Source organism: Triticum urartu, chromosome 4 (genome assembly GCF_003073215.2).
Source record: "Triticum urartu cultivar G1812 chromosome 4, Tu2.1, whole genome shotgun sequence".
In the NCBI taxonomy this organism is placed as follows: domain Eukaryota; kingdom Viridiplantae; phylum Streptophyta; class Magnoliopsida; order Poales; family Poaceae; genus Triticum; species Triticum urartu.
The window spans coordinates 493,884,529-493,899,775 of record NC_053025.1 but is presented as its reverse complement, the minus strand read 5'-3'; the positions used below and the strand labels follow the sequence as shown (position 1 = coordinate 493,899,775).

The following is a 15,247-nucleotide window of genomic DNA, read 5'->3' as shown; positions in this document are numbered from 1 at the left end:
TTAGTGACGCGATGATGACAGCTTTAGTTGTCAAGCATTACAACTTTTTTGAATGGTAGGTTTTACTCTCTTTTTTGAGTTTTTTAGATGACAACTTAGTTTTTAAAAAGTCAGGCCAAAGTGCTTCGTGACACACGTGTGGCACTTATCATTCAATTTGTCTAATTCACATCTAGATGTTTTTTAAGAATGTCACATCTAACCTCCCACAAGTATATAATGCATCAACAAGAAACAAAAAAAACTAGGACAAAAAAATAGACTTTGGGTTTACCTTTAGTAGCGGGCGTATGCCGCGGCATCAATAAATCATTATGTAATGTATATAAGGCGTTTTAGAGACTTGATGAAGGTTGTATCTACGATCCACGAAATATCTAATCTCCAAAGGTAGGTGAATCAGACTGAAGCGAGCGACCACATCCTCACAATTCTGCCCCCAATCCACACATTCGCCTCCAGCCCTCTCTCAAGCCACACAAACCGCAGCCCGGAACCAATGGAACAAAACAAGAAGCCGGCACCACCACCACGGTGCGCGCCAAGACAAGGCAGGGGAGAGAAATTCGTCAATCCGCAGCACCAAAGCAATGGCCGCCGCGACCACCACCACCTCCCGCCCGCTTCTGCTGTCCCGCCAGCAGGCGGCGGCTAGCTCCCTCCAATGCCGCCTCCCCAGGAGGCCCGGAAGCAGCCTCTTTGCCGGCCAGGGCCAGGCGTCGACTCCGAATGTGCGGTGCATGGCAGTCGTGGACACGGCCTCGGCGCCGGCGCCGGCGGCGGCTAGGAAGAGGAGCAGCTACGACATGATCACGCTGACGACGTGGCTGCTGAAGCAGGAGCAGGAGGGGGTCATCGACAACGAGATGACCATCGTGCTGTCCAGCATATCCACGGCGTGCAAGCAGATCGCCTCGTTGGTGCAGCGCGCGCCCATCTCCAACCTCACCGGCGTCCAGGGCGCCACCAACGTGCAGGGCGAGGACCAGAAGAAGCTCGACGTCATCTCCAACGAGGTAAGTACATACTAGGAGTAAGCAAATTAACAAGACGAACGTCCAACAGCAATTAACTGAGAACGATGTACTGTACGCGCGCGCGCAGGTGTTCTCGAACTGCCTGAGGTGGAGTGGCCGCACCGGCGTGATCGCATCGGAGGAGGAGGACGTGCCGGTGGCGGTGGAGGAGAGCTACTCGGGCAACTACATCGTGGTGTTCGACCCGCTCGACGGCTCCTCCAACATCGACGCCGCCGTCTCCACCGGCTCCATCTTCGGCATCTACAGCCCATCCGACGAGTGCCACATTGGCGACGACGCAACCGTATGTAATCAAGACCTGAATTTCCCCTTCTCCTTCCGCACCCGCGGCTCACTCGTGCGCTAACAGAAATTTGCTCGCCTCGAGCGTGCAGCTTGACGAAGTGACGCAGATGTGCATAGTGAACGTGTGCCAGCCAGGGAGCAACCTGCTCGCCGCCGGCTACTGCATGTACTCGAGCTCGGTCATCTTCGTGCTCACCATCGGCACCGGGGTGTACGTGTTCACGCTGGACCCGATGTACGGCGAGTTCGTGCTGACGCAGGAGAAGGTGCAGATCCCAAAGTCGGGCAAGATCTACTCCTTCAACGAGGGCAACTACGCGCTCTGGGACGACAAGCTCAAGAAGTACATGGACAGCCTCAAGGAGCCCGGCACCTCCGGCAAGCCCTACTCCGCGCGCTACATCGGCAGCCTCGTCGGCGACTTCCACCGGACCATGCTCTACGGCGGCATCTACGGGTACCCCAGCGACCAGAAGAGCAAGAACGGCAAGCTGCGGCTGCTCTACGAGTGCGCGCCCATGAGCTTCATCGCTGAGCAGGCCGGCGGCAAAGGCTCCGACGGCCACCAGAGGGTACTCGACATCATGCCCACAGCGGTACGCTTGTATGAAATCACTAGTGCACTTAGAATGCGCGGTTAAATTGGAGATCTTAATCGGTTGTTGTCGATGCGTTTTGTGCAGGTCCATCAGAGAGTGCCTCTGTACGTCGGGAGCGTGGAGGAAGTGGAGAAGGTGGAGAAATTCTTGTCTTCAGAGTAGAACAAGAACGAGGGAGGGATACACAGGCTGTTTCTTCCAAGAAATTATTGTAACTAATATATAATGTAGCCCTTTTCTTGTGATGCGGAAAATATATTTGAAGAATTCCAATTGGATTGTGAGGTCAAGGCGTGTCAATTCTTTGCTGTCTCCTACAAATGGCCAAAAGGTTATAATGGTGTCGCTCCCAGACATCTCAAGACACCATGAAAAACCAAGTGTCTGTTTAATACTCTTTTCATCCGAAAAAGCTTGTCTCAATTTTGTCATCATCTGAGGGACACATTTTCTCGGACGAAGGGAGTACCAACCAGAAGTAGAAAGCAGCTTACACAGGGGTGGTCAGATACCAAATCGGATCAGAAGTGAAGTGTTTTGCTATACAAGTCTTGACCGCTGTTTGAGTCGCAAACTTGATAAAATGCCACCTATTCGGGTTTGGCCTCCACTTATCAGTGATACATGACAGGATCATTCTATCACATTTTACTGCCTAGCTAGTTGTAACATTGTGACAATTTTGGTACGCCAACATTGGCAGCTTCAAGACTTCAATTTTGACAATTTTTAGGAGCTCTTCTACTACACCCAAAATTAATGTGAGCCGTCCATTTTCATTGATGCAATGACCAATACACAATTTGGTACTCCAAAACCAAGCCCGGACGGAATACTTATTTGAAAAGTCATGGAGTACCTTGACCTAAGGGGCAAAATGATAATCACATCGATCCTGTCATTATTACCTATGGGTCTATCTTAGTATTTTGGTTGCCCCTCAGTTATGTATGCGCCTAACATAATCCTCATTTGGTTGAACCCTAATTAATGCTATAGCCTTGTGAGCGCACGACTCGTCGATCCCTACGAAGTCATAAAACTGGACATTGCACCGTCGTTTGATCAAGGATAGCCGACAAGAGCATGTGCTTGCCTTGCCCTCATTGGCTCATCCTCGATAGCGACGATAGGGGCAGCGAGCGGTGATGGGTGCTCACATCTGATAGACAAAGGCCAACAACAGCAAGCGCCGACTCAAGGGATTAACGACTTACCGTGAATACTTTTTTCTTATAGTCTTCTCAATTTCTGGTTTTCCTAAATTGTCAATTCATAATAGAAGATTATCATCATTATACTTAATTTACTGATTGGTAGTGTAGCGTTCTTTCTTGAAATAGAGCACCACAAACACTAATTTATAGTTTCCTTGTTATTGTGGCAAATGTAAACTTTTACTTTTTATATTATATTTCATATTGGAAAAAATAGCGTTTCATACTCATGTTGGAAATCCTGGCTTCGCCACTGAGTAAGATAGTTACAGACGACTGCCACAACGCTAGCAATTTCCTCAGTGTGTGTGTGTGTTGGGTGGGGGGGGGGGGGGTCTACACAATGTGCAACCGTGATCGTCCCCATACCTACGAGGCTATGCTAACTTTAACTAACTTGGCCTCCCTTCCTTGAGACAACAACAACCTGATCTAATACACCCGATGCGAAAGTGTCGAGCGGTTATGCCTGGAGCTTGACACCATTTGCATTGGTTGGCACAATCAGACTTCATTTGACGATTCGGTTATGTGCATTCAAGGGACAGTTGAAGCCCCTTCACGGAGAGCAGCGAGCTCCGCTTCTAGCATGTATCCACAGTTGTAAAGCACTATAATCGTCGTGAAGATTATCGCTTTTGTATGGTCTCTGAGTAGCATCCCCGCATCGGCTATGCCATCCTCGTCCACGGCCATGCCATCGACATTAAGCTTACCACATCCAGGTTTCGTGGGTCTCCATTTCTCAGCATGCAATATAGGCTTATGACGAGTGCCAACAATGATTATGCATTGTACAACTTGTTTTCCTTTCACCCGGCGGCCCTGGAGGTGTTGTTGCTGCGACAGAAGGGAGGTGACATGGTTGCATGGGAAACTTCTGGAAGTTTCAATTGGGATTACCGGTTTCGGATGCATCATCTCATTACGTACATGCCATGCCCTCCACATGATCATCAATGACATAAGATGAAAGTATCCGGGAGTTTATCGAGCAGTCTCAAGATCCACTCCCGCTCTGAGTTTGGAGGTCATCATCGACTAGTAGATCCCACACCTCTTCCATAACATGCCAGAGGTCGGCAACATCGAGACAACTAGTTGAAGAATATTATGATCTTTCTAAAATGTCATGTACTTTTTTTTATCCACAAACTTTCTTTGAGTTTGCAATTATTTTTCAAATTCTTTAACATTTTTCTAATTCGTGAACTTTTCTTGAATTCATGAACACTGTTTTGAATTGGTGAACTTTTTTTAGTTGACGAACATTTTTTTAACATTTTATTGAATTTTTGACTTATTCGCAAAAAAAATTTAACACATAGAAAAAACGTACTTGAATGAAGCACCCTTTTTAGCAACGAATGAAGCACCTATATTTATTCATGAAAAAAATGAAGCACCTTTTTTCAGACAAAAAAATGAAGCACCTGCATGTAGGGAGGTGACCTCCGGGCCCCCAAAATCTCAGGACCGGGCCTAGAGGTGAGCACCTGTCGTGCAAAAAAAAAAGTACAGTATGTTCCTGCGTTCTGGGCAGGCCCATTATAGGGATAGCTGTTGGCCACACAACATGTATTACACTTGACTACCCCTCAAAAAAAATGTATTACACTTGACTGCATTCCCTCAAAAAAAAATTACACTTGACTGCATCACCTCTGTCTCAATAAAAAAACTTGACTGCTTTACCGCTGCACCACAGGACGGGGTTATGAATGAACATCAGTCAATCAAAACTTAGATATACTATATATACCTCAAATAGATATAGTATATCGCACTGAGAATGACAGGTTCGGTGTTTTTCAACTTAAAATGTGCCAGGTTAAATTACTCAAACATCAACCCGATAGGCCAGCTACGTCGTTTGTAGGTAAACTATTTTGAATCATAGTCAAAATCAGGGGTACAGAGACTTGCTAGAGAGAAGAAAGAGGGAGGATGTGAATGCACTCTTATGAAATGTGAAAAAAATGTAAACTATTTTGAATGACAGGTTCGGTGTTTTTATGAATGCAAGTATGCATATCTTACTCTTATGAACACCTTCGAGAGATGATTGACGAAGATACCATAGGTGCCTCGTTGTCAAGGGCAGACCGCTTACCATTGAAAGAATAAAACTATAAAATTCTGAATATATCCAAAGACATATGATTACACATAACAAATCTAGGACTTGAACCCGATGAACGAGTTTCGCCAAAAAAATGACCATTTAAACTATGCTTAAGACATGTACAATGGTTGATAAGACAATCTTATGTTAAGTCTCACATGTAGTTTAGAGATGACAATAAAAATATGTCTATAATGGGTTATCTCTTAACCTTATCTTCAAAAGCTAACTATTTTTAAAATATCGTAAGACATATTGTATTAAAAGAACATCTCTTAAATAAGAGAAGACTAACTTTTTTAATGATTTTTCTTTCCTTCACCCCCAATGTTTATTCTACGTGGCACTTTTTTTTCTTTCGAAAAGGGGTTTTACCCCAGCCTCTGCATCAGATAGATGCATACGGCTCATAATATTAAAACGATAAACCAGCAACAAGTCTTCAAGTCTCGAAGTGTGAAAATAAACAAAAGCTCAAAAGAGCTAAGACAACAAGCCACAACCGGCTGGCAAATAAAATAGGAGCACTACATGCCTATCCTATTACATGACCGCCATCCAAACCGGTTAAAAATATCCCGAGCTACCATCTCCCATCGGGTAGACGCAGTAACCAAACGCTCCCTGGCCTCCGTCGGAGTGAGTAGCGACCACATACGGATGAACGCCGTGGCCCTGAAGACAACATGCAAAAAGTGAATGTTCGTTGATCTGTTAAAAACTAAATCATTCCTGCAGTTTCAGACTGCCCAAAATAAAGCACAAACGCCAACACGAATGTGCCTCGCTGTATCGGAATCAACCCATCAAGCCACGTTCCAAATAACATGTTGATAGAGGTGGGCGGATTAATATTAAACGCAATATGAATCGACCGCCACAGAATCTTAGCCAACGGACAATCAAGAAAGAGATGTTTGATATTTTCGTTATGGTCACAAAAACTACATCCAGCAGAACCCACCCAGTTGCGTTTTGCCAGATTATTCTTAGTCAAAATGACTTGTTTATGCACAAACCACATAAACACTTTGATTCGCAAGGGTACCTTTACTTTCCAAACGTACATGGAGGAAGGAATGACGCTAGAGTTTATGACATCCAGATATATGAATTTGACCGAGAACACACCGTTCTTAGTAAGTTTCCAATACAACTGATCTGGCTGCTGGGACAGCTGTACATCCATCAAACGTCTTACAAGATGAAGCCAGGCCTCCCAACGATTTCCAACTAGCGTCTTCCGAAAACTAATATTGAGGGGAGTGGATTGTAAAACGGTTGCAACGTAGGCTTCTCTACGTTGAACAATGTTGTACAGAGTAGGATATTGAAGTGCAAGGGGGTCTCCTCAAGCCACATATCCTCTCAGAACCTCGTATTAGCTCCATTCCAGACTATGAATCTTGTCTTGTTGAAAAAGAGTTGATTAACTCACATCAAGCCTTTTTAGAAAGGTGAGTCAGAGGGCCTCATAGTCACCTGGGCCAGGGTTTAGCATGAAGATATTTATTACGCAGAATCTGTGCCCAAATAGCCTCTGTCTCTGACGAAAGTTTAAATAGCCACTTGCTAAGGAGACATATGTTTTTGACTTCCAGATTTTCAATTCCTAGGCCCCCTTGGTCCTTCGGCCTACATATTATATCCCACTTAGCAAGCCTATACTTTCGTTTAAGCCCATCACTCTGCCAAAAGAATCGAGATCGATAAAAGTCTAACCTTTTCCCGACACCCACCGGGACCTGGAAAAAGGATAGGAGAAACATAGGCATACTGGTAAGGACCGAATTAAACAAAATTAATCGTCCTCCGTATGACATGAGCTTCCCTTTCCAACATCTCAGTTTCTTTTCAAAACGATCTTCGATGCATTTCCACTCTTTGTTAGTCAGTTTACGATGATGAATGGGTATACCTAAGTACGTGAACGGTAACGTGCCCAATTCACAACCGAACAATTGTTTATAAGCCTCCTGGTCATCATTAGCTCTTCCAAAACAAAACAATTCGCTCTTGTGGAAGTTAATTTTGAGCCCGGACAATTGTTCAAATAAGCATAGCAGAAGCTTCATGTTTCTTGCTTTCGCCAAGTCGTGCTCCATAAAGATGATAGTATCATCAGCATACTGAAGGATGGAAATACCTCCGTCAACTAGATGCGGAACAAGGCCACCTACCTGCCCCGCATCCTTAGCCCGCCCTATTAAAATAGTCAGCATATCAACCACTATGTTGAATAGGATCGGTGACATAGGATCTCCTTGCCTTAACCCTTTGTGTGTCTGGAAATAGTGACCTATGTCGTCATTCACTTTAATCCCTACACTCCCTTTTTGCGTAAAGGATTCAATCTAGTTTCTCCAGGCCGGATCAAATCCTTTCATACGCAAAGCTTGTTGAAGGAAAGGCCATTTAACTTTATCGTATGCTTTTTCAAAATCCACTTTAAAAACAATGCCATCTAGTTTTTTTGAGTGAATCTCATGGAGCGTTTCATGCAAGACAACAACCCCTTCAAGGATATTTCTATCAGTCATGAAAGCAGTCTGGGACGGATGAACTATAGAGTGCGCAATCTGCGTAAGTCTGTTCGTCCCGACCTTGGTGAAGATTTTGAAACTAACATTAAGCAGACAAATAGGCCTGAACTGCTCAATGCGAACTGCCTCTGTCTTCATAGGAAGAAGAGTTATCGTTCCAAAATTCAGCTTAAACAACTGAAGCTGCCCCGCAGAAAACTCCTGAAACATCGGCATCAAGTCTCCCTTAATGGAATGCCAACACTTTTTATAAAACTCCGCCGGAAACCCATCCGGTCCTGGAGCCTTATTATTTTTCATTTGTGCAATGGCCTCAAACTCCTCTTTCTCTGTAAAGGGAGCTGTCAAAATCTCATTCTCGTCAGTCTCAAGTTGAGGAACATCCTCAACCCTAGACTCATCTAAAGACACAAAATTCTCTTCCGGAGGTCCAAACAACTCCTTATAATAGTTGGTAATGTAGACTTTCAGATTTTCTTGACCAACTATCGTCCCTTCGTCTTGTTCTAATTGGAAAATTCTCTTTTTACGATGCTTCCCATTAGCTATCATATGAAAGAATTGAGTGTTATCCTCGCCTTGTACGATTTTGTGAACCTTAGCTTGCAACGCCCACTTAAATTCCTCCTCGCGGAGAAGCTTTTTCAGCCGCAACTCCGCCTCCATCTTAGTTTCCAACTCACTGGTATCTAAGATAGAAGTTTCAGCTTTAACTTCAAGGTTCTGAATAAGTAGAAGAAGTATTTCCTTCTCCGCCTTATAAATCCCATGCGTATGCTTAGCCCATCCCCGAAGGAACCTTCGAAGATGACGAATCTTGCATTGCCATCGCTCAATGGGCGACCTTCCTCCTGAGTCTTTAGCCCCCTCCCGAGCTAACAACTCGAGGAACCCTTCTCTTTCAAACCATGCAAGTTCAAACGAGAAAATATTCTTGTTACCCACATGTGTTTAAACACCCGAGTCGACTAGTAACGATGTGTGATCTGAGACACCTCGTGTCAACGCCTGCACAGTTACCAAGGGAAACTTATGTTCCCATTCGACACTAGCTAAAACATGGTCAAGCTTCTCAAAAGTCGGTACCGGTAAAGAGTTAGCCCAAGTGAATTTCCTACCCGAGAGCTCTATCTCTCTGAGATCCAAGCTTTCGATGATGGTATTGAACATAAACGACCATCTGCCGTCAAAATTATCATTATTCTTTTCCTCTTTTCTTTGGATAATGTTGAAATCACCCCCACTAAGATAGGGAGCTGCTCGTTACCGCAGACACGGACCAGATCCGCCAAGAAATCTGGCTTGAGCTCTGGTTGCACGGCTCCGTAAACTGCCACCAAAGCCCAATCAAACCCATCTGCCTTAGTTCTAACCCGAAACTTTACTGCAAACTCTCCCAAAACTACACTTCGAACTTCCAAAGTTTCGCACTTAACCCCAAGTAAAACCCCACCGGATCTTCCTCGAGGGGGGAGGCAATGCCAGTCAAAATCTACCCCCAGATAAAGTGCTAAGAAATTGTGAAGTGAAGTTGCCTCTTCCAGTCTCAGACAACGCAATAAAATCCAAGTGATGTTCAAGAGAAGCATCCGCTAGAAACCTTCTTTTAGCCAAGTTTTTAAGACCTCTGCTATTCCAGAAAATGCCTCTCATATTTCATCATGATTTTTTTAGCGGTACAGATCCTAGCGCTTCTACACGCGGCCGAGACTGGATAAACCTTCCGTTTCCAAGTCCATTTAGGCTTAACGCGATCTTCATATTGGTCACCACACTCAGGCTCTGCTGCAATCACCAAGGACTCATCTACATGAATAGAGGTCTCAGGATAGGCAAACCCCTCCTCCTCCGTCTCCGGTAACGCAGGGTCAAGATCGGCACACAAACCATCAAGAACCCTAACCCCAAGCGCATCGATCTCCGAATCATTCATAGGTTTAACGACAGCTATGTGACGAATCATATCTAACGTTCGTTCAGCTTCCGAATCAAGAATGTCATTAACCGACCTAGATATCTCCATATCATTATTACCAAGTGAGACTCCTATTTGATTTGCATTATGAACAATTTCATCATTGGTAAAATGCAAAATGGAATTCGACTTATTAACAGACATACCAGTGGAGATCTCGACGTCACGCAACTTGGCTGCCCTCATAGCACACCTCAGCTGCATGTCATCAACGTCTGGCTGCTCCTGCAGCCTCCCGCTGATCCGCCTCCCCTGAGAGACATGATCCGGGATTCCACCAAAGGCGATGACCTCCTCGCACGAAGCTCTGCTAGGGGAAAGGCCTCCTGCCCGTCCCCCAACAGCGGCGCCCCGGGCCGATGCCACCGGCGCAGCAGCACAAGACAACGGCAACTTCCGTGGCCTGTCCACGGAAGTCCAGCCATAAGCCGAGACCGGCGAAACCAGCGTAGGACGCTCCGGGGAGTGAGGCGGTAAGACGGCCATGCCATCCGACCCGCCCTCCGAAGCAGGACGCGACCTGACGGCGGCCTCCTGCACGCCCACTCCTCCGCAAGCATCCGGCGTCAAGGAAAGGAGCGCCGAGCCCGCCGTCGGCGCCGACGGCGACGGCAACTCGGAGGACCGGGCCTCCTGCCCGTCACCTCCAACCAAGGCTACCGTCACAGCCACGTCCACGATATTCGTGGGAGAGGTAGGATATAAGGGAAGGGCCACCTGCCCCTCGGCACCTCCCATCTCAACGGCCTTCGACGCACTCGTAGGCACCACAGGATTCACAGAAACAGCTCGGTCGGCCCGAAGCCTAGGCGGAGCATAGAACGCCCCCAAGGAACCAAGCTGCAAGGTGCTCGTCGAAACCGCACCAGTTGACCAAACAGGAGCAACATCACTGGAATCATACGGACCCGAAGGCCCCTTGGCCTTATCATCATCACCCTTAGCCGAATCATCCTGGTTCCCCGGAGCACCTCCTCCCTCAGAAGTGTCCATGGGATTATCATCCTCAAAATCATCGAACAGGTTAGGATCCTCATACTCAACTTCTAACTGATACAGAACACCTTCATAAGTCCAAGGCACCATGTCCGGCAGGAACTCAGTGTTAGCAACACTGACAAGTAAACGCGCCACCCCGTTAGCCCGAGTGAACGGCATATCCACCTGCTCAGTCTTGCCAATCAAAGAACCCAGGCTCCACGTCACCAAAAAGCTGTCCAGGGGATCAGATGGTGCCCCGGAAAAACATACCCAAATCTGAGTTAACGGCGTGCCCTGCGGCTCCTTCTTTTTCCACTCATCGAACTGCAACACAAAACTAGTGCCCGTGACCCTGCTCATACCAAACTTGAGGATTCTCAGCTAATCCTCCTTAGATGGGAAATCTGAAGGAAATATGCCCTAGAGGCAATAATAATGTTATTATTTTATTTCCTTATATCATGATAAATGTTTATTATTCATGCTAGAATTGTATTATCCGGAAACATAATACTTGTGTGAATACATAGACAAACCAAACGTCACTAGTATGCCTCTACTTGACTAGCTCGTTAATCAAAGATGGTTATGTTTCCTAACCATAGACATGTGTTGTCATTTGATTAATGGGATCACATCATTAGGAGAATGATGTGATAGACATGACCCATTCCATTAGCTTAGCACCCGATCGTTTAGTATGTTGCTATTGCTTTCTTCATGACTTATACATGTTCCTATGACTATGAGATTATGCAACTCCCGTTTACCGGAGGAACACTTTATGTGCTACCAAACGTCACAACGTAACTGGGTGATTATAAAGGAGCTCTACAGGTGTCTCCAAAGGTACATGTTGGGTTGGCGTATTTCGAGATTAGGATTTGTCACTCCGATTGTCGGAGAGGTATCTCTGGGCCCTCTCGGTAATGCACATCACATAAGCCTTGCAAGCATTGCAACTAATGAGTTAGTTGCGAGATGATGATGTATTACGAACGAGTAAAGAGACTTGCCGGTAACGAGATTGAACTAGGTATTGAGATACCGACGATCGAATCTCGGGCAAGTAACATACCGATGACAAAGGGAACAACGTATGTTGTTATGCGGTCTGACCGATAAAGATCTTCATAGAATATGTGGGAGCCAATATCAGCATCCAGGTTCCGCTATTGGTTATTGACCGGAGATATGTCTCGGTCATGTCTACATGGTTATCGAACCCGTAGGGTCCGCACGCTTAACGTTACGATGACATTTTTATTATGAGTTTATATATTTTGATGTACCGAAGTTTGTTTGGAGCCCGGATGTGATCACGGGACATGACGTGGAGTCTCGAAATGGTCGAGACATAAAGATTGATATATTGGAAGCCTATATTTGGATATCGGAAGTGTTCCGGGTGAAATCGGGATTTTACCGGAGTACCGGGAGGTTACCGGAACCCCCCGGGAGGTATATGGGCCTTAATGGGCTTTAGTGGAATAGAGAAGAGGTGGCCAGGGCTGGGCCGCGCGCTCCTCTCCCCTAGTCCGAATAGGACAAGGAGAAGGGGGCGGCACCCCCCCTTCCTTCTCTCTCTCCTCTTTCCCCCTCCCGAATCCTATTCCAACTAGGAAAGGGGGGGAATCCTACTCCCGGTGGGAGTAGGACTCCTCCTGGCGCGCCCTCCTCCTGCCAGCCGCACCTCCCCCTGCTCCTTTATATACGGGGGGCAGGGGGCACCCCTAGACACACAAGTTGATCCACGTGATCATATTCTTAGTCGTGTGCGGTGCCCCCTTCCACCATAATCCTCGATAATATTGTAGCGGTGCTTAGGCGAAGCCCTGCGACGGTAGTACATCAAGATCATCACCACGCCGTCGTGCTGACGGAACTCTTCCCTGACACTTTGCTGGATCGGAGTCCGGGGATCGTCATCGAGCTGAACGTGTGCAAGAACTTGGAGGTGCCATAGTTTCAGTGCTTGATCAGTCTGGCCGTGAAGACGTACGACTACATCAACCGCGTTGTGCTAACGCTTCTGCTGTCGGTCTACAAGGGTACGTAGATCACACTCTCCCTCCCGTTGCTATGCATCACCATGATTCTTGCGTGTGCGTAGGAATTTTTTTGAAATACTACGTTCCCCATCAAAATCTACTTTGTAGGATGTATCATTGAGCTTGAGCAACGACCACTGAAAGTTACCCGAAGCGAGCTCCCTCAACTGCTGAATAATCTGCGCCTCGGTCAACGGTCCATGGACCACCTTCACCACACCGGGGAAAGAGGTCTCTACCGCGGGTGCCAAGGGTGCCACACTGGGAGACTCGAAGAACATCAACTCCGAGCAGCAGACCCCGTAAATCTGAACAGAAGGCTTAGGCCCCAGCATAAGAGGACACTCAGCAGCTGTATGTTTAGGTTTCCGGCACAAGTCACATAACTTTGCAGTGCATTCAACCATAAAGTGTCCCGTTTCACCACACCGGAAACAAGTGAGCTTCTTCTTTTTAGACGCCCACTTGGACACCTTGTCAGCCTCGGATTTCTCCATACCTTGCTCAGAAGCATAATCACCAGTCTGCATGGGCTCCGGCAACGTGACTTCGGCCAGGGCTTGAACCGTCTCCACCGCCACCTGTGGTAGAATCGATCCACCGTCAGCCACCTCCGTCTCAACTGTAGTCTTCGGATGCCTTGGCGTATAGTGACGCCTGTTCCCGCCCCGCCCTCCGCGGAAACAACCCCGGAAAGAGCGGTTATTAGGGCCGACCGCACCCTCCACAAAGTTGTCGGGCGGTCCTTGGAAACCCCGGTTGGCATTGCCGTTGTCCACCCAAGCATAACCACGGCCAGCGTCGGTAGACGAAGAGCCCCGATGCAGCCCAGAACCATAAGCATCATACCCATCATCGCCCCACTGACCACGCGGAGGATTACGATCATCCCCCGCCGACGCACCCGCCCCACGGCCGTTCGCGCCTTGGCCAGTGCCACCGCGTCCACCCGCCATCTGCCTGGGCCACGGCCGTTGGGTTGGCTGCGGCTCGGCCCTTGGTGGCGGCGGCGGCGCAGCCCTAGGCTGGGGAGGCGGAGGAGGCGTGGCCTTGGGCGGCTGGGCCACCCTAGCCGGAGGCGGAGGAGGCGCCCCCCGAGGCGGCGGCGGAACCACCCGAGGCGGAGGCGCCGCACGTGCGGGGGCCGGCGCAGCAGCAGCCGCAGCCGGAGTAGCGGAGCCCCCCGCGGCCCCGGTCGGGTTCCTCACCACCGACGCAACCCGCAACGGAGGTGGCTTGGGCGGCATCGCAGCCGGACGAGATCCAGGTGGCAGGTGTCGGCCAACGCCGGCGATTCCTGGGGAGAAACGGCGCAAGGAAGCCGATGGGAAGCCAATCCTCCCGCGACGGTGAACCCTAGCAGTAACAAAGTGAGAGGGGGAGGGAGATCGTGCATGCAGGGCGATCGGTCCGGGCCCTCCTCATGCACGTCGCCCCCCCCCATTGCTACGCAAACCTGGCCAGCCCCCTGGGCCTCTAGCCCAGTACTAAGCCAGGCCCGCGTCGCAAGCAATCTCAGGCGGCCTACCTGTGCCCAAAAGAGCATTCAAACGCGCAGATCTGGCCGCCCGAATGTCACACGCAGCGGCCACCGCCGGCGATCGCTTGACACCATACGGCCGCCTTTCTTCTTTCTCCGAGTCACTCTCGTCCAACAGTCGGGACGAAAAAAATCGGACAAAGTGATAGCCGGTGGCCCCTCCTTCGGCAACGGTCCACTCCATGGTTTCACTTTCGACTTCTGACAAAGGAACCGGAGTACGGAACGAAAACGATTTCTTACTACTCACCAGAGGTTTAGGCACCAAAGTAGATGTAGCCACGCCAAGCGTAGATGGTGGCCGAACCGTCGTTTCCGGCAGATCATCATCGTCGTCATCTTCATCAGCAAGAATCCAGAAACGTCCCCCAACCCGTTGTGTAGGCTTGGGTCCGTCGGCGTCCTCCGTAAGATCCACTACCTCAGGTTGCTCGTCACAATCCATGGGTGCCTGCACACATTCAAGAACCTCGATATGGAAAATATCAATCGTTAAACGCTTACCGATCGCAAGTTCTTCGTCAATGTTGAGATGTCGTCCGGCCAAAATATCTCCATCTTCATCTCGGATCGTCATCCAACGAGACGGATGCGAGTAGATCAGGCCATTGATCCATCGCCCCGCCTTCCTATCATCTTCAAAACGCACGTACCATCTCGTAGGATTCAAAAACTCCCAATCCCGATCCGCCGTCGAGGGATCTCGACGAGAAGGTGGGGAAGGGAGTAGATCAGGCGCCGTCGCAGAAACCCCCACGAGCGCCGGCCGCAACTCATCAGGAAGAAGCGGATCCGGCGACAACCGCAGAGGCGGCAGAGGCGGAAGCGCCCCTCCGCAAGGCGGGTCTGCCGGACGGAGCGGCAGTGGTGAACACCCCCTCCCGTTGACCC

The 15,247-nt window shown here is 48.5% G+C and overlaps 1 protein-coding gene across 1 annotated transcript; it reads left to right on the top strand.

Annotated features, from left to right (window-relative positions):
* The first annotated feature begins 506 nt into the window (after positions 1-506).
* Positions 507-2,214, top strand: LOC125552239 (fructose-1,6-bisphosphatase, chloroplastic). Its single transcript, XM_048715726.1, has 4 exons — positions 507-1,016; positions 1,105-1,323; positions 1,415-1,921; positions 2,009-2,214. Exons 1-4 carry the CDS (start codon positions 591-593, stop codon positions 2,084-2,086), a joined length of 1,230 nt encoding a protein of 409 aa, XP_048571683.1. The 5' UTR covers positions 507-590; the 3' UTR covers positions 2,087-2,214.
* The last annotated feature ends 13,033 nt before the right edge of the window (positions 2,215-15,247 follow it).

Coding starts and splice junctions, on each gene's coding strand:
- LOC125552239 (XM_048715726.1), top strand. CDS start 591: ATGGCCGCCGCGACCACCACCACCTCCCGCCCGCTTCTGCTGTCCCGC. Junction 1,324..1,414: donor ACATTGGCGACGACGCAACC/GTATGTAATCAA, acceptor TCGAGCGTGCAG/CTTGACGAAGTGACGCAGAT. Junction 1,922..2,008: donor TCGACATCATGCCCACAGCG/GTACGCTTGTAT, acceptor CGTTTTGTGCAG/GTCCATCAGAGAGTGCCTCT.